Raw genomic sequence first — 15,670 nt, 5'->3', positions numbered from 1 at the left:
ATCGAGGTGGGAGGAGAGGGGTGAGGTGGGTCCTGGGGGATGATTTCTCCAGGATGAATGGGTGGATGGTCCCACTGGTGGTTGCCCACCATCCTGGTGTTTGACCCCTGGCCAGCCAAGCGCGTGAGTGGACTGCTGATGAGGCTGGGGCAGTTAACGATTGCCAGGTCCCGGGGCTGCCACTTGCTTGGTGTCACCCAGGCAGTGGCACGTGTCCCCCCCACACACACACACACCCCCCCCCCCACGTCCCCCTCCTGCAGGGTGATTCCGCAGTCAATGCCAGCTCTTGTGGGTGCCCGTGGTGCTGTGCCAGGATTCCCCACACGGAGAGGGGAAGGAGGGTCAGGCCTGGCAGTGTGTGTGGGGGGCACAACTCCCTTCCCTGCTCCTGTGCTGAATGCCTGGAACTACCCCCGGAGCCTCTGCAGCTGGAGGGGGCTGCCCTGTTCCCAGGCAGGGGTGATGGATGGGGTAGGGGCCCACCTCTGCCAGCTCCCCTGCCCTTACTCCCATGGGGACCCCCATTTTCCCACGTCCTTTCACTGTCAGTTGGGGTGTCCCCATGTCCGCCATGCCCCAAAAACCCCCCATGCCCCAAAGACCCCCCCATGCCCCAGATATCCCCTCAAGACCCAGTTCTTCTCCCAGATCACCAATCTCCCACTCTGGCCCCAAGTCACTCCACCTGAGAACCAAATCTCTCCCCCTCAGATCCAAATCTTAACTCTTCCCCCAGGCCCCCAAATCTTTCCACACCTAAACCCACATCTTCACCTTTCCGGGCCCCAAATTCTTCCCCTGGACCCCAATCTTACACACAGACAGACACAGACACAGACACACACACCACCACGCTACTCCTCTCCCCCCACCCCCCATATTTCCCCCCACCCCCCAAACCTCCCCCCACCCAGGCCCCACATTTTCACACACCCCCCCCCCTCAACCCAAACGTTACCCCAAATCCCCATCCTCCCCCCTTCAAAACCTCAACTCCCCCAACCTCAACACCCAAGCCCCAAACCCAGCCCCACTGCGCCCCAAACCCCCCCCCCCCTTTCGCCACCCGAACGTGTCTCTCCCAAGCCCCGCATCCCGCCCCCCCTCCCCAAGAACCCAATACACCCACAGCCCGGTCCCGTCCCCCCCCCCCCCATCTCTCCCTCAAGCTCCCCCCCGACGGCTTCTCCCTCCTCAAGAACCCAAAACACCCACAGCCCGGTCCTCCCCCCCCCCCCCCATCTCTCCCTCAAGCTCCCCCCGACGGCTTCTCCCTCCCCAAGAACCCAATACACCCACACCCCGGTCCTCCCCCCCACCCCCCCATCTTTCCCTCAAGCTCCCCCCGACGGCTTCTCCCTCCTCAAGAACCCAATACACCCACAGCCCGGTCCTCCCCCCCCCCCATCTCTCCCTCAAGCTCCCCCCGACGGCTTCTCCCTCCTCTAGAACCCAATACACCCACACCCCGGTCCTCCCCCCCACCCCCCCATCTTTCCCTCAAGCTCCCCCCGACGGCTTCTCCCTCCTCAAGAACCCAATACACCCACAGCCCGGTCCTGCCCCCCCCCCCATCTCTCCCTCAAGCTCCCCCCGACGGCATCTCCCTCCTCAAGAACCCAATACACCCACAGCCCGGTCCTGCCCCCCCCCCCCATCTCTCCCTCAAGCTCCCCCCCGACGGCATCTCCCTCCTCAAGAACCCAATACACCCACAGCCCGGTCCTCCCCCCCCCATATCTCTCCCTCAAGCTCCCCCCCGACGGCTTCTCCCTCCTCAAGAACCCAATACACCCACAGCCCGGTCCTGCCCCCCCCCATCCTCTCCCTCAAGCTCCCCCCGACGGCTTCTCCCTCCTCCCCGGGGGCGGGCCGGGGCAGCGCGGGGCCGTGGCGGGGCCGGGGCAGCGCGGCCGGCCCGAGGCGGCGGCGATGGGCGGCGGGGCGCGGGAGCTGGGGGGGTACCTGTTGGCGCTGGGCGGGTGGGTGTCGGCGCTGGCGGCGGCCGTGCTGCCGCAGTGGAGGCAGAGCTCGTACGCCGGGGACGCCATCATCACGGCCGTGGGGCTCCACGAGGGGCTGTGGATGAGCTGCGCTGCCCAGAGCACCGGGCAGGTCCAGTGCCGCCTGCACGACTCGCTGCTCTCCCTCGACGGTGGGTACAGGGGGGGAGGGAGCGCTGGGGAGCTGCCCCGCTGCCTCCGGGGGGACGGAGCTGCCCTGGGTTTCCGAGCTGCCCTTGCGGGTCCGAGCCCTCTGTGGGTTTGATCCCCCCGTGTGGGTTTGATCCCCCCCCCATATGGGTCTGAGCCCTCTGTGGGTTTGATCCCCCCGTGTGGGTTTGATCCCCCCCCATATGGGTCTGAGCCCTCTGTGGGTTTGATCCCCCCGTGTGGGTTTGATCCCCCCCCATATGGGTCTGAGCCCACTGTGGGTTTGATCCCCCCAATATGGGTTTGAGCTCTCTGTGGGTTTGATCCCCCCCCCCATATGGGTCTGAGCCCTCTGGGGGTTTGATCCCACCCCCCCCCAATATAGGTCTGAGCCCTCTGTGGGTTTGATCCCCCCATGTGGGTTTGATCCCCCCCCATATGGGTCTGAGCCCTCTGTGGGTTTGATTCCCCCCCCCCCCAATATGGGTCTGAGCCCACTGTGGGTTTGATCCCCCCAATATGGGTTTGAACCCTCTGTGGGTTTGATCCCCCCCCCAATATGGGTCCGAGCCCTCTGTGGGTTTGATCCCCCCAATATGGGTCCGAGCCCTCTGTGGGTTTGATCCCCCCCTATATGGGTCTGAGCCCTCTGTGGGTTTGATCCCCCCCCATATGGGTCTGAGCCCTCTGGGGGTTTGATCCCACCCCCCCCCCAATATGGGTCTGAGCCCTCTGTGGGTTTGATCCCCCCCCCATATGGGTCTGAGCCCTCTGTGGGTTTGATCCCCCCAATATGGGTTTGAGCCCTCTGTGGGTTTGATCCCCCTCCCAATATGGGTCTGAGCTCTGTGAATGGAAACCCCAACTCCAGCAGGTCTGTACCCTCTCCACATCTGAGTGGCCCCACAGCTCTGAACAACCCTGGCCCCCCCAGAGATCTGTGTCCTCTGCAGGTCTGAGCCATTCAGCCAGGGGTCTAAGCCCCTCTAATGCTCCTAAGCCCCCCTCAAAAGGGTCTGAGCCCCCTTTGCCCCCCACTGGTATGAGCCCCCACGTGAGTCCAAGCCTCTCCCCTCCACTTTGGGATCTGAGCTGTTCTGGGCTCCCAACACCGGAGGGGTCTGGGCCCCTCTGGTCTCCCTGGCTTTGAGCCCCTTTGTGTGCCTGAGACCTGCCCTGGCCCTATGGGTTTGGTTACCGGGGTGGGCAACATGTTTGGGGACCACCAGTGCCCCGTGGGGACATCATAACCCCCAGTGCTCTGCATCACTGCCTGTGGTGTTGCTGCAAGCCAAGTGCTTCTCAGCCTGGGAACTCATGGTGAGGAGGAGTGTGGCAGAGGAAGAGCACAGAGGCTTTGGGAGCTGTGCCCCAAGTTGAGCTGAGGTCTCCCCAGCAGTGCAAGAAAGGGGGGGGACCCAGGAGCCACTCAGCAGTGACGGGGCTGAGGGCAGGTTCATCCCCAGCACAGGCCAAGGTGACCTTGCTTTGGGAGAGCCCGGCTCTCCCTGGAAGCACTTGCTGGCTAGTGGCTTTTCTTCCCACCCTTTGCAGTTCACATCCAGACCTCCCGGGCTCTAATGGTGATTTCTCTCCTCCTGGGCTTCTTCGGCATAATTGTCAGCGTGGTGGGCATGAAATGCACCAAAGTTGGAGAAGAGGACCCTGTTACCAAGAGCCGCATCGCTGTTGCTGGTGGCATCCTCTTCGTCCTCTCCGGTAAGGCAGCTCCAACCCTTGGGCCTCTCTGATGGAGAAGAACTCAGAACACTTTCTAAAAGCTGTTTGATGGGGAAAAAAAAAAAAAAAAAAAAAGGGTGAGGAGCTGGTCTGGTGATGGACTGGGTGTTGCTGATGTTCAATGTTTGACATCCAGGTCTGTGCACCCTGGCCGCCGTGTCTTTGTACGCAACACAGGTGACCTACGAGTTCTTCAGAGAGAGCACTGTCCCCGTCAACGCCAGGTAAAGCCAAGCTTGGAGGGTGCTCTTTATCCAAATCCCACCTTGTTGCTGTGCTTCCTGCAGGACTTTGCCCCTTCTGGCACCACGGGGTCATAGGCAGATGCGCTGAGTAGTCGTGGTGGGACCTATGCTATCCCACAGCTGCTGTGGTGCAGAAGGTCTCCCAGGTACAAAATCTGTAGCTGGTACCACCACCGACTTTGATCTGGGAGAGAGCAAGAGTGCTCACCTGGAGCTTCAGCCCAAGAGAGGATGAAAGCACAGGGAAGCCTAGTAGCTGGATCCAGCCAACATGAAAGATGGGAATGGCCAGAGAGAAGACAACCCAACTTGTGCCTCGATGTTGCCTGTTGCTGTAGTCAGGCCTTCAAGCATCCTTGTGCCTGTTTCAGTTTGCCCTCCTGGCTTTTCTGTCCCCCCTCCCTTGATGCTCCCCTCTCTCTCCCTGCAGGTACGAGTTCGGCTCGGCTCTCTTCATCGGCTGGGGGGCTGCCAGCCTCGCCGTGCTGGGGGGGTCCCTCCTGTGCTGCTCCTGCCCCACCAAGGAGCGGCGAGGGCAGCAGTACTACCAGCAGTCACAGCCTTCCACGGCCCGGGAGTACGTCTGATTCCTAACCCTGCCCTCCTGCCACCCAACGCCTCCCTCCCCTCCCAAAAACAGGCAAGACCCCGGCGCTCCCACCTTGCGTGGCTCCCGGATGCCCCAGGAGACCTTCCTGTTCCTCCTCATCTTCCAGGGTTCAGAACTGTTTGCAGCACCGTCCTCTAAACCAGGGTGTTCTGGGGGGGTCACAGCTCCTGTAGCTGTCACTGCTCGCCCCATCCAGAGGGGTTGCCCCCACAGGGATGGCCGGGCTGTGGGCAGCAGGACCGTGTCTGCCACACATGCTGTGGAGCACAGGCAGCAGCAGAGCCAAGCTGGCCCCTGCAGGGGCTTGGTGCTGGTGCCCTGGGAGGTTCTGCGTGGAGGTGCTTTGTGCTGTGACTCCCCGGGCTGGGCATCCTGCAGCCCTGGTGTCAAGAGCAAGTGGGGAGCGAAGCCAGTGCTCGGTTTTCCCAGGATGAAGCCCACCAAGTATCAGACCCAGCCCAACCTGGGGCTCAAGGAGGCCTGTCCCCACTTTTGGCAGAGGGATGCTTCTGCCTCACTGCTACCCAAAGGAAACATTTAGAATTTTTATTACTATTATTATCAATTATTAATTATTATTATTGTTAATTCTTGATTCGAGCAGACAAGGAATTAGAAGCTGCCCAGTTGCTGGGGTTCCAGCTGAGCTCTGCCAGCTCAGGGCTGCCCTGGGCTTATTTCTCACCAGGCACAGGGAGAAAGTATGTGGCCTTGTTAAGCAGAAGAATAAATAACATTGGACAAATTAAAGCAGGCAAAAAAAGGGGCTTTGAACACAAACCAGCGGTTTGTTTTTATTTTACCTGATCCAGTCAGGTAGCAGATGGACAGCCACATCAGTTTTGATGCCTCCCTGCTGAGTCCAAATCCCTCTTTCCCACCCCCTCCTGCCCCCATTCCCTGGAGCTGACGGTGAAGTCATCATACACCAACGTGCTCATTGTCTCCACCTCCTTGTACCTCGTCCTGATGGCTCCTAACGGCTCTGCAAGCACCACAGCTCTGATTTCATCCATAAACCCCCCCAAGACTCCCCTTGTCTCCATCTGTCCATCCATGTTGCTCCTGCTATGCCAGCTAACCTGCCCCAAACAGCAGAAATGATCCAAAGAGCTTGATTATTCTTTATTGTTTTAATTCTTTTTAACCCAAATTAGCTGGAGGAGCTGATTTTTAAATTCTCTTCGGCTTGATTTTATTTTCCTCTCTTCTCCAACACAAGGAAGATGTGGACCCATTGGAACGTGTCCAGAGGAGGCCACAAAAATGATCCAAAGGGTCATTATGAGGACAGGCTGGGAGAGTTGGGGTGTCCAGCCTGGAGAAGAGAAGGCTCCAGGGAGACCTTAGAGCAGCTTCCAGTGCCTGAAGGGGCTCCAGGAAAGATGGGGAGGGACTTGGGACAAGGGCAGGGAGGGAGAGGACAAGAGGTGATGGATCAAAACTTGAAGAGAAGAGATTTAGGTGAGACATTAGGAAGAAATTCTTCCCTGTGAGGGTGGTGAGACCCTGGCCCAGGTTGCCCAGAGAAGCTGTGGCTGCCCCATCCCTGGCAGTGTTGAAGGGCAGGTTGGATGGGGCTTGGAGCAACCTGGGCTGGTGGGAGGTGTCCCTGCCCATGCAGGGGGGTTGGATCTGGATGATCTTGAAGGTCCCTTCCAACCCATTCTATGATTTGATGATTTTATTTAATTTTTGATTTTATTTCCCTCTATAGTGTTTGATGTCCATGCACCGCTTTGGGTCCTGGTCCATGCTGGAGGGGAAGTGATGCTATTTTTTGTCCAGAGGGTGTGTTTTCTCTTTCTCACCTGGGACTAACATCCCTCTTTCTCTTTTAAATTGCAGACCCCCTGTAAAAATGTCTTCTTCACCCATCAGGGGAGAACAGTGCTTATAGTCTTGTCTTCACCCATCAGGTGCTTGGTTGGTGGAGCCCGACTTCTGGGGGTTCCACTCCAAAAATGCACACCAAAAGCTCCTGCAGTAAGGATTGAAAAGGAATACTTGTGCTTCAAAAAAGAATCGATCTAAAGTGGTATTTTTATCCCAAGAGTCCAGCTTTCTGTACAAGAGTGGTTTTATTCTTTTAATACAAAATTGCATTAACTTTTCCGTGCGTGGCTGTGGGGATGGGACCCGTTGGGATTTTTAAATGCATTTTTTTTTTGCTGATTGTTTGTACTAAAAATTGTGACTCAGTGGTATTAAAATATTTCCAGTCCTGGGTGCCTTCCTAAAATTGTCTCTTTGTTTCCCCCCCCCCTCCTTCCAAATCTGGCCCAGCCCCCTGCAAGTGGCTCCTTGGCTGGGTCAAAGCAACTTCTCCCCATGCTGCGCAGGTTTTGCCATCCTGGGCAGGTGCCAGCTGAGTGTCTTGTGCCTTTTTGCCACGTGTTGCCCCTCAGAGGAGGGGATAGGGCCTTAAAAATTGCTTGGCTGAAAGCCAGACCCATGATGGAAGCCCAGATGTCCATGCAGCAGGGTTGCACCCAGCATCTTGTGCTTCCAGCGGGTTCCTCAGCTGGGCTCCTCCCAAGGCTGAAGTGCAACCAGCACCCTCCTCTTACTCACATTCTTCTGGACCCTCAGAGCTGGGCTCTCCCTTATTATCACCCATTTTCCATTCGTTCAGAACTGGCTTGTGCCTAATTAGGCATTTTGCTAATTTAAGATGGTTTTTGCTTTCCCTGCAAAGGGGGAGAACCCACCCCCCCCCCTCCCCCACATGATGATGTCCCTGGTTTTCCTTGGGGTCTTCTACTTTCCACCCGGGGTTTTTGCACATCCAGTTTCTTATTTCAGCATCCTCACCCAGCTCCTGGCACCTGGCCTACAAACATACCCCATCTCCACGAGCAGGGATTTGAGGTCCTTGGAGGCTCCCACGAGATCCGCATGAGTCACCCGAAGGCTCCTTGGGGCTGGACACGCAGGCTGGAAGCACAACAAAGAGGAGGGTGGGTGGGAAAAAAAGAGCTGAGCAGCAATAACATGCTCAGGGGTATAAAGGCCCCCACTGTCCTCCAGACAATCCCTCGTGTGTTTTGCACAGGGCAAAGCAGGATAAAACATGGGGACGGGACGCCGGGCGCACTGCAACACGTGGCATCTGCCTCAGTCCCCACCCCATCCAGCCTGAAATGTTGTCCCCCCCCCCTCCCCAGTACACTGCTTTTCTTTAATAAAATCAGCATAACGATCAAGATTTCATTCCCTGGTCATACCTCTTGCTAGAATACAAACCCCTGTGAAATTATGTTCAGTTTTACATAGGCAGAAATGAGGGGGAAAAGGAAAATCCACCCCCAATCCCCCCCAAGATCAGGGCAAATCTCACCAAAGTGCAGCAGAATAAATTCCACATGAGTAACAGGGTAGGAGAAAAACAATGATAATTTTTGATAATAAATTAGCATAATGTAAAAAAATCCATTTCAACAATCCTTGTTATATCCAGCTGCCCTGGGCAGCTGCTCCACAAGCAAAGGGGCTTTTCTCACATTTCTGAGCCACGACTGCTTTTATTTGATGGTGGTTTCATTTTGGTTTCTTTGGGGGTTTTTTTAGTAATCTTGATTCCATTTTATTTGTTGACGTGCCCTACCAAGACTCCTCCACCTCCATGAGATGGTCCCATCACAGGAAACATCTCTATTTCTTTTCATTTGTTCCTGCCAGCACAAAGATTTGGGTCTCCTGTCAGCACAATTCTTTTAGCAAACTGGTTTTACCAACCTAGATTATCAGCTTCATTAACCAGGGAAATTATCTTCATTATTCAACGACTGATAGATCTGCCCCTCTGCCTGTATCTTTTGAAACTTCCAAAAGGTTTCAGCTGATAATTGACAAGGCTGATTAGTTTGATAGATAATCAACAGACTGTTTAAATGAGCAGAAAAGAAAAATAAAGCCTTTTTATGGGTATCCCCAGGGCATGCACCTGCAGTTTTGTGTTGCTTGGGGCTACACCAGAATTTCATGTCGTGGATGTCCAAGTGCCCCAAGTTCCTGAAATGTAAGTGATGGAAAATCATGGAATCATAGAATGGCTCAGGTTGGAAGGGACCTTCAAGATCATCTAGTTCCAACTTTCTTACATGGGCAGGGACACCTCCCACCAGCCCAGGTTGCTCCAAGCCCCATCCAACCTGCCCTTCAACACTGCCAGGGATGGGGCAGCCACAGCTTCCCTGGGCAACCTGGCTAGGCTCTCACCACCTCACAGGGAAGAACTTTTTCCTAATATCCAACCTGAATCTCCCCTCTTTAAGCTTCAAACCATTGCCCCTTGTCCTCCCACTCCACACCCGTGTCAAAAGCCCCACCAGCTTTCTTGTAGGGCCCTTCAGATATTGGGAAGGTGCTCTAAGGTCACCACGGAGCCTCCTCTTCTCCAGGCTGAACAACCCCAACTTCCTCAGCCTGTCTTCACAGGGGAGCTGCTCCAGCCCTCTGATCATCTTCGTGGCCTCCTCTGGACATGCTTGAGGAGCTCTATGTCCTTCTTCTGCTGGGGACTCCAGGACTGGACACAGAGCTCCAGGTGGGTCTCACAGAGCAGACCGGAGGGTGAGAACCACCTCTCCTGACCAGCTGGCTGTGTGTCTTTTGATGCAGCCCATGAAAATGAAATGAAAGCACAGAAACCCTCCTGGACATTTCAGTACTCATGCCTGAGTGTTGGACCTGCCATGTGCTGAAGTTCTGGGAAAACAGGAGAACCCACAACAAAGCAGCAGCAGCCACAGCCGTCCAGCCAGCGGGTGCCTCGGCAGGGCTGAAGCTCATGGATTTGCCAAGACCCAGGGGTGTTGCCAAAATCCCTCCCCCTGTTTAGTGCTGCAGAGAGCATTATCATCAGGGGAAAACAAAACAAAACAAAAAAAACAACCAACCAACAACAAAAAAAAACCCACCACACTCAAAAACCCCCAAGTGCATCTCTTAAATATGACCTGTCAAATGGAAATAAGGATGTTTCAGCCTGGAGAAGAGGGGGCTCTGAGGTGACCTTGTAGTGGCTTTGAAGTGCCTGAAGGGGCTCCAGGAAAGCTGGGGAGGGACTTGGGACAAGGGCAGGGAGGGAGAGGACAAGGGGGGATGGTTTAAACTTGAAGAGAGGAGATTTAGATTAGACATGAGGAGGGAATTGTTCACTGTGAGGGTGGTGAGACCCTGGCCCAGGTTGCCCAGGGAAGCTGTGGCTGCCCCAGCCCTGGCAGTGTTGAAGGGCAGGTTGGATGGGGCTTGGAGCAGCCTGGGCTGGTGGGAGGTGTCCCTGCCCATGCAGGAGGTTGGAACTGGATGATCTTGAAGGTCCCTTCCAGCCCAAACCATTCCATGACTCTGTGACTCCCTGTGCTTGCCGTGGGGCTGGGTGAGCAGGGTGCAGGGATGGCCCTGCAGGGGAGGCTGATCCCAGGGCTGCTCAGGAGGTGCCACGACACAAGACAGTGGGAGCAAACCCAATTTTTTTTTCCAAATAGCAAGGGATCAGCTAGCAAACCTGCAGGTTTGAGGGCAATTCCAAGGGCCAGGCAGCCAGGACACAACTTCCCAGGATCACAAAACCCTTGTTGTGGACTGACCAGGCACGCTGTCCGAGCCATTACCCACTGCAGTGGTTACTGCTTGTTTTCCACTTCATGGGAAAAATGAAAAGGGCTTAATTGTTGGCTGCGTGCCTGACCAAGGGGTTTTAATTATCCCACTCACACTTGAGCTTCTTTCTCCAGCCACCTCTATTACTCCGATTCCCTCGCACCAGACCTGGGGACCCAGCATATCTCAGGCCCCTGGGTTAGTAATTAAAAGTTCTAATTAGAAACTGTGGGATATTCACCTGGGACACAGAGTCTCCCACCTGGGGAGTGTTCCCAGCGGGTTTCCACGGGTTACCCCATGTGATATTTTTTTGAGAGGCTCTGCTTCCACCGTATTAAGAGTTTTAACCACAGGGAAGCCCATCATGCTGTGGAGCACAAAGCCCATCTGACGTGCCTCAGAGAAACCTTATATACCCCAGCAGAGGCTCCAGCAGGCACTGCACTGCCCCTCTCTGACCCGCTGGGGTCAGGACCACATCCCCCCGGCCCTTTAAAACCTTCAAGAGCCACCTCCCCAGACAGTGAGGACAAGGATCTTTTGCCACCGTCCCACCCCAGCAAGGATGAGCCTGCAGTGAAGGTAACGCTCCCCCCTGAGCCCTTTTTTATTCCTTTGCAGTTTCAGGTCGTGGTTTTGCTTCGTTTTCTTCCTTCTCTTATTTTACTTGCTCATAGGGCTCAAATGGCTGAACAGATTTTCTTCAAGAGCTCCAAACCAGGCAGGATCTAGTGGAAAAAAAAACCCCAAGGTTATAGAGAGCTAGCTCAGAAGGGAGTCTGGGAAATTAAAAACCAGTGTAAATTAGGGTCTGAGAGGCTGCCTGCTAATAACTGACACTCTCAGCTTGGAGCTGGTGGCAATGCCTGAAGAGGTGGGGTCAGTGGTGCCTCTGCTCCCAGTGACATGCCAGGAGGGGATGTTGTGGGAGAATTCCTTCCTACCTCAGCTGCACAAGGCAGTGCCACGCCAGGGCGGGCAGCGTCGGGCTGAAGGTCACAACTCTTCCCTGGTGAAGAGTCATCACCCTAGCATAATTAACCCAAGCAGCTCAGAGACCCATGAGGTTTCGTTAATTAACCTACTCACGGGAACCTCTCTGCTCAAAGGGCTGTCTCAGGGGTTGCAGCTCAAGGCACTAAAATATTTAGCATCTTGGGGTGCAAGACAGAGCAAAGCAAGACTCATGGCCAGGCTGTGGAGATACCGTGTCCTCCATTCCACCCCTTGGGCACGGGTCCCCTCTCTGAAGAGTCCCTCCATCTCTGGCAACGATGGTCCATCCTTTTTTGGTCTTTGGAAAGCCCTGGCAGCACTCAAGGGCACTCACATCAAGTTCCAGCAGCCCTCATCCACCTCCATAATGGGAGATGCTCTCTTTGGGCTTGCAGTTTGAGCTTAGGACACCTCCGTGGCACATCTGCTTGTGCTCCAGCCTGGATGTTTCAGCACTTCATTGCTTTTATTGTGGGGGGGGGGAAGCAAGAAAAGGTAGATGATCTTCCCACTGCATCACATGGCTGCAGCACTGGAGGCATCTGGAAAACCTCAGGATATCAGGAGACACACATTCAGATCACAGGCTTTGACAACAGTAGTAGGTTGACAACAGTTTCCAGCTCTTGATTTGCAAAGAGCAAGTACTAATGGTTGGCAACTTCAGATGGTCTGTTTGGAAGAGAGGACATCTAGAGAGCAACCTGATGGGGGTATGTCTCCACTCCACTCCAAAATTAATGTATCCCTAAAGGCCCCACCTTTATGCAAACCTGGTTGCTCAACCCCTCTTCAGGGTATGAGATAATATTGGCAGCACTAAGACCCATCAGATGGGGCCCAGATCACTCAGAGGGATCCAGAGGACTCCCTGGCCTAGGTGGCACTTTGCTCTTGATGGATCAGGTACCTGGGAAGTGGCCAGAGCAGAGGTGGTAGATGTCTCTGTGTCCTTGCAGGTGGCCCCATGAGCACAGCCCTGCAGATGACAGCCTTTGCTCTTGCTCTTCTCTCAACCCTCTTCTTGCTCCTTGCCACGTGCACGGATTGCTGGATGGTGAATGCAGATGACAGCTTGGAGGTGAGCAGAGCAACCATGTTCAAGTTTAGCAGCTGGGAGCAAGGTGAGTGCCTTGACATCCACGGGGCTGCACCACGTCTCCACGGGCTTGGAAAGGGGACATGGTGGGACAAACCCACTGCTTTCTGCATGAGTTGGAGGATTAGAGGATTGGAGAGACAGGGAAATGCTGGAGCAAAAGGAGAAGACAAACACCATGGCATGGGTAGAGAGTCAGAGGGACGTGTCCAGCTATGGAGGAGATAGCCTGCAGATCTGCCTTGCTGGGTTGGGGTATCTCTGGGAAGCTGGGGTGCTTGTTGGTGTTTTTTCCTTGGGTGTCTTTCTTCTGCTTCCAGGTAAGTCACAAATGCCGGGGGCTTTGGAGGGAGTGTGTCACCAACATGCAGGATGGGGTCAGGACCTGTGACCAGTATGACTCCATTTTGGCAGACCATCCAGGTAAGATACCACGGCCTGGAGGCATTTTTCAAGTTCATAGCTGAGAGGTTTCCCTCTTACCTTTTTTGAGGTGATGATCCTCATGCAGAGGGCTGACTTCCACCAGTTAGCAAGGCAGGTCCAGGGCTTCTCTGGGTCTCCTGCCCCTTTAGCACAGCTTGAACCCAGGGTTCAGCCAGACCTGCCATGGAGTCACCAAGCAGAAGAGAGGCCATGAAGCTGTGCCACCTGACAGCAAAGGTGTTTTGGCACACAGAGCCCAAGTGCAGCTCCTACCCTACGGGGCATGGTGGGGTTTGCAACCCTGTCACTGCTGCCTGCAGGTGTGAGGGCCATTCCCACTTGTGTCCTCAGCTCATGGACAGCTCATAGCCTGGTCTGGAGACTTCTTGCCTTGCACAGAAGAACCCTCCTATAGGGTGATGACACGGGACAACATAAATTCAGGCAGTGAACAAGGGAACAAGAGGTCAGCATGGACTAAAGCAGGGCTATGGTGCTGCTCTGGGGACAAAGCTTTGTAGGGAGGAGTCACGCTGCACACAGCTGGGGATGCCAACCCCACCACCTCTCCTGGTGTTCAGTGGTATGTTGATGTTTGCTGTTCAAAACACCCGCTACACAACTGGGAGGAAAAACCAGACAGGCTGGACAGCAGCATCTTCAGCTGAAGCCCGTGCAAGAAGGTCTCGAGCACCTGGACCACATCCCAGGTGCTGATTGGTGCACCTAGATTGTTTGGTGCCTTGAGCTGGTCTAATAACTTACATGATATAAAGGGCTTATTCAGTCCTCTTGCAAGGTTTCAGCTGAGTTTGGTAAGCACCTTGCCTACAGCACCATGGTAGGCATGGGGTTGGTGGCTTCTAGTGTAGACATCTCCTATGGACATGACCACTGGAGAGCTGGATGACTCCAGCAGGGACACAGACTGCAATCTGGAGTGGGGAGACCAGTTCCTCTGACAATACCTCACTCCCTTTTCTGGGCTTTTTTCCTTCCCTGCTCAGTGAAGATTGTGGTGACAAGGACCTTGCTGATCACAGGGGACCTCCTGGCTGGCCTGGCTTTGGCTACATTGATCCTTGGACTTGACTGCATCAAGCTCCTCAAGGAAGAGCCTCATGTCAAACTGAAGATGTGCTATGGGGCTGGTGTCATCCTTGGTGTTGCAAGTATGTGGCTGGGAGAGCTCAGGGGCAGATGGACTTCATGTCCCACAGGGATGCTGGGAGTCAGGGGTCCCCCCTCAGGGGGTCTTGGGGAGCATGGGGGGGTTGCATGGTCCTTTCTTAACCAGCCCCATTCCTCCTCCTAGGCCTTCTGGGTTTGGTGGGCTCCGTGTGGTATGCAGTAGATGTGTATGTGGAGAGGGCCACGCTGGTGTCACACAATATATTCCTGGGAGTCCACTATGACTTCGGGTGGTCATGCTGGCTGGGGATGGCTGGTTCAACGGGCTGCTTGATGGCATCTGTTCTGCTGACCTGCTGCCTCTACACCCGCGCAGGTCAGTCTGTCCCACCCCACCCCACCTTAAGTAACTTTTGGCCCTGCAGGATGGACACGGGGTGAAGGACCAGCTCAGAGGGTGCAGGCACTTACTGCAGGGTCCGGCCAAAGCAAGGGGAGCCCCCTCACAGCTGCCTGTGCACCTCAGCTGGGGCGTTCCAGGCAGGACTGTGCTGAGTGAGGACCCCATAAGGGCACCAAGGGGGTGCAAAAATGCTCCATCCACAGTTGTGGGACCTCAAAGTCCTGGTGAATGTGTGTTGACCTCTCTACCCACAGCAGTGGCTGTGCTGGAGCTGTATCACTGTGACCAGCCACAGCCTAAGCCAGTGGCTACAAGGATGTGCCAGTGGCTACAAGGATGTGCCAGTGGCAATCTGGCCGTGGGGGTCACCAGGGACATGGGGCAGGTGATGCCTTGCCAGGCATCATCTCCAGCCCTTGTCTGGTCCCAAGGGGTGGAAGTTGACCACACAGCACGGGGTGACTGGGTTAATATCTCCTGCCACATCCTCATGCTGTGGTGCACCCCAAGCCCCCCTGCTTTGCAGATGGACATGACACAAGCCCAACTCTTTCCTCGCAGACCCCAGCAGCCACTGGCAACCCAAGAGGCTTCCCCAGCCCCGAACGACCACCAGCAAGATGTATGCCATGGACTCCCGTGTGTGATGGGCACCTCCTGCCCCCAGCCCCACTGTGGACAACTCTCTCCTCACAGGCTGACCCTATTAAAGCACCATCACCTACACCAAGAGATCTCTGTGGTTGCTTTAAGGCTCCAATCATAGGGGCACACGAGCTGCAGCATCAGCGGCTGCAGAAATGCAAGGGTGTTCCAAAAGTCACCCTCAGAAGGGGTCTTTTTTCTTTTTACACTTCCATCCAGGTTCCATGAAAACAAACCCCAGAATTGTGTTCCTTTCAGAAAAGATGCTTCCAGACCCCTGGGGAGCTTGCTGGGACTCGGAGAGCAAAGGAGGTTCTCTGACACAGCTGCTGCTTTGAGGAATGCAGGGGGAAGCCTTTTCTGATGGAGCAACACTGGCTCCACGTGGCTGGCAGCCCTGGTCACCCTGCACCAGCCCTGCTGGAAACTGCCCTTGCTCTCAGAAATTTGGCAGCACAGGGTTTGCACCCAAAAACTGGGTGAAGCTGGCAGCCTGAAGCATTAATCTTATCCTTGGGTGATGGATCCCTGGAAGAACCCTGCAGCCAGACACAGCAGCACGTAGAGGCAAGTCAGGTTGAAGCCTATTGCAGGTGCTCTAATTCGGTT

The 15,670-nt window shown here is 55.2% G+C and overlaps 2 protein-coding genes across 2 annotated transcripts; both read left to right on the top strand.

Annotated features, from left to right (window-relative positions):
- Positions 1-1,935: 1,935 nt before the first annotated feature.
- CLDN19 (claudin 19) lies at positions 1,936-6,724 on the top strand. Its single transcript, XM_051637130.1, has 5 exons — positions 1,936-2,158; positions 3,711-3,875; positions 4,033-4,120; positions 4,572-4,718; positions 6,600-6,724. The coding sequence occupies exons 1-5, from the start codon at positions 1,936-1,938 to the stop codon at positions 6,649-6,651; spliced, it is 675 nt and encodes a 224-aa protein (XP_051493090.1). The 3' UTR covers positions 6,652-6,724.
- A 5,600-nt stretch (positions 6,725-12,324) lies between these two features.
- LOC127393044 (claudin-16-like) lies at positions 12,325-15,063 on the top strand. The gene is made up of 5 exons (XM_051637679.1): positions 12,325-12,438; positions 12,777-12,879; positions 13,890-14,054; positions 14,198-14,389; positions 14,978-15,063. Exons 1-5 carry the CDS (start codon positions 12,325-12,327, stop codon positions 15,061-15,063), a joined length of 660 nt encoding a protein of 219 aa, XP_051493639.1.
- The last annotated feature ends 607 nt before the right edge of the window (positions 15,064-15,670 follow it).

Source organism: Apus apus, chromosome 20, assembly GCF_020740795.1.
Source record: "Apus apus isolate bApuApu2 chromosome 20, bApuApu2.pri.cur, whole genome shotgun sequence".
Taxonomy (NCBI): domain Eukaryota; kingdom Metazoa; phylum Chordata; class Aves; order Apodiformes; family Apodidae; genus Apus; species Apus apus.
This window is presented reverse-complemented; position numbering and strand designations above follow the sequence as displayed.

What these genes read in the sequence shown, in the direction of transcription:
- CLDN19 (XM_051637130.1), top strand. Translation starts at nt 1,936, where the DNA reads ATGGGCGGCGGGGCGCGGGAGCTGGGGGGGTACCTGTTGGCGCTGGGC. An exon ending in CTCGCTGCTCTCCCTCGACG is followed by an intron (nt 2,159 to 3,710) that starts GTGGGTACAGGG and finishes CACCCTTTGCAG; the next exon opens with TTCACATCCAGACCTCCCGG. An exon ending in ACTGTCCCCGTCAACGCCAG is followed by an intron (nt 4,121 to 4,571) that starts GTAAAGCCAAGC and finishes CTCTCCCTGCAG; the next exon opens with GTACGAGTTCGGCTCGGCTC.
- LOC127393044 (XM_051637679.1), top strand. Translation starts at nt 12,325, where the DNA reads ATGAGCACAGCCCTGCAGATGACAGCCTTTGCTCTTGCTCTTCTCTCA. An exon ending in ATGCAGATGACAGCTTGGAG is followed by an intron (nt 12,439 to 12,776) that starts GTGAGCAGAGCA and finishes TTCTGCTTCCAG; the next exon opens with GTAAGTCACAAATGCCGGGG. An exon ending in TGTCATCCTTGGTGTTGCAA is followed by an intron (nt 14,055 to 14,197) that starts GTATGTGGCTGG and finishes TCCTCCTCCTAG; the next exon opens with GCCTTCTGGGTTTGGTGGGC.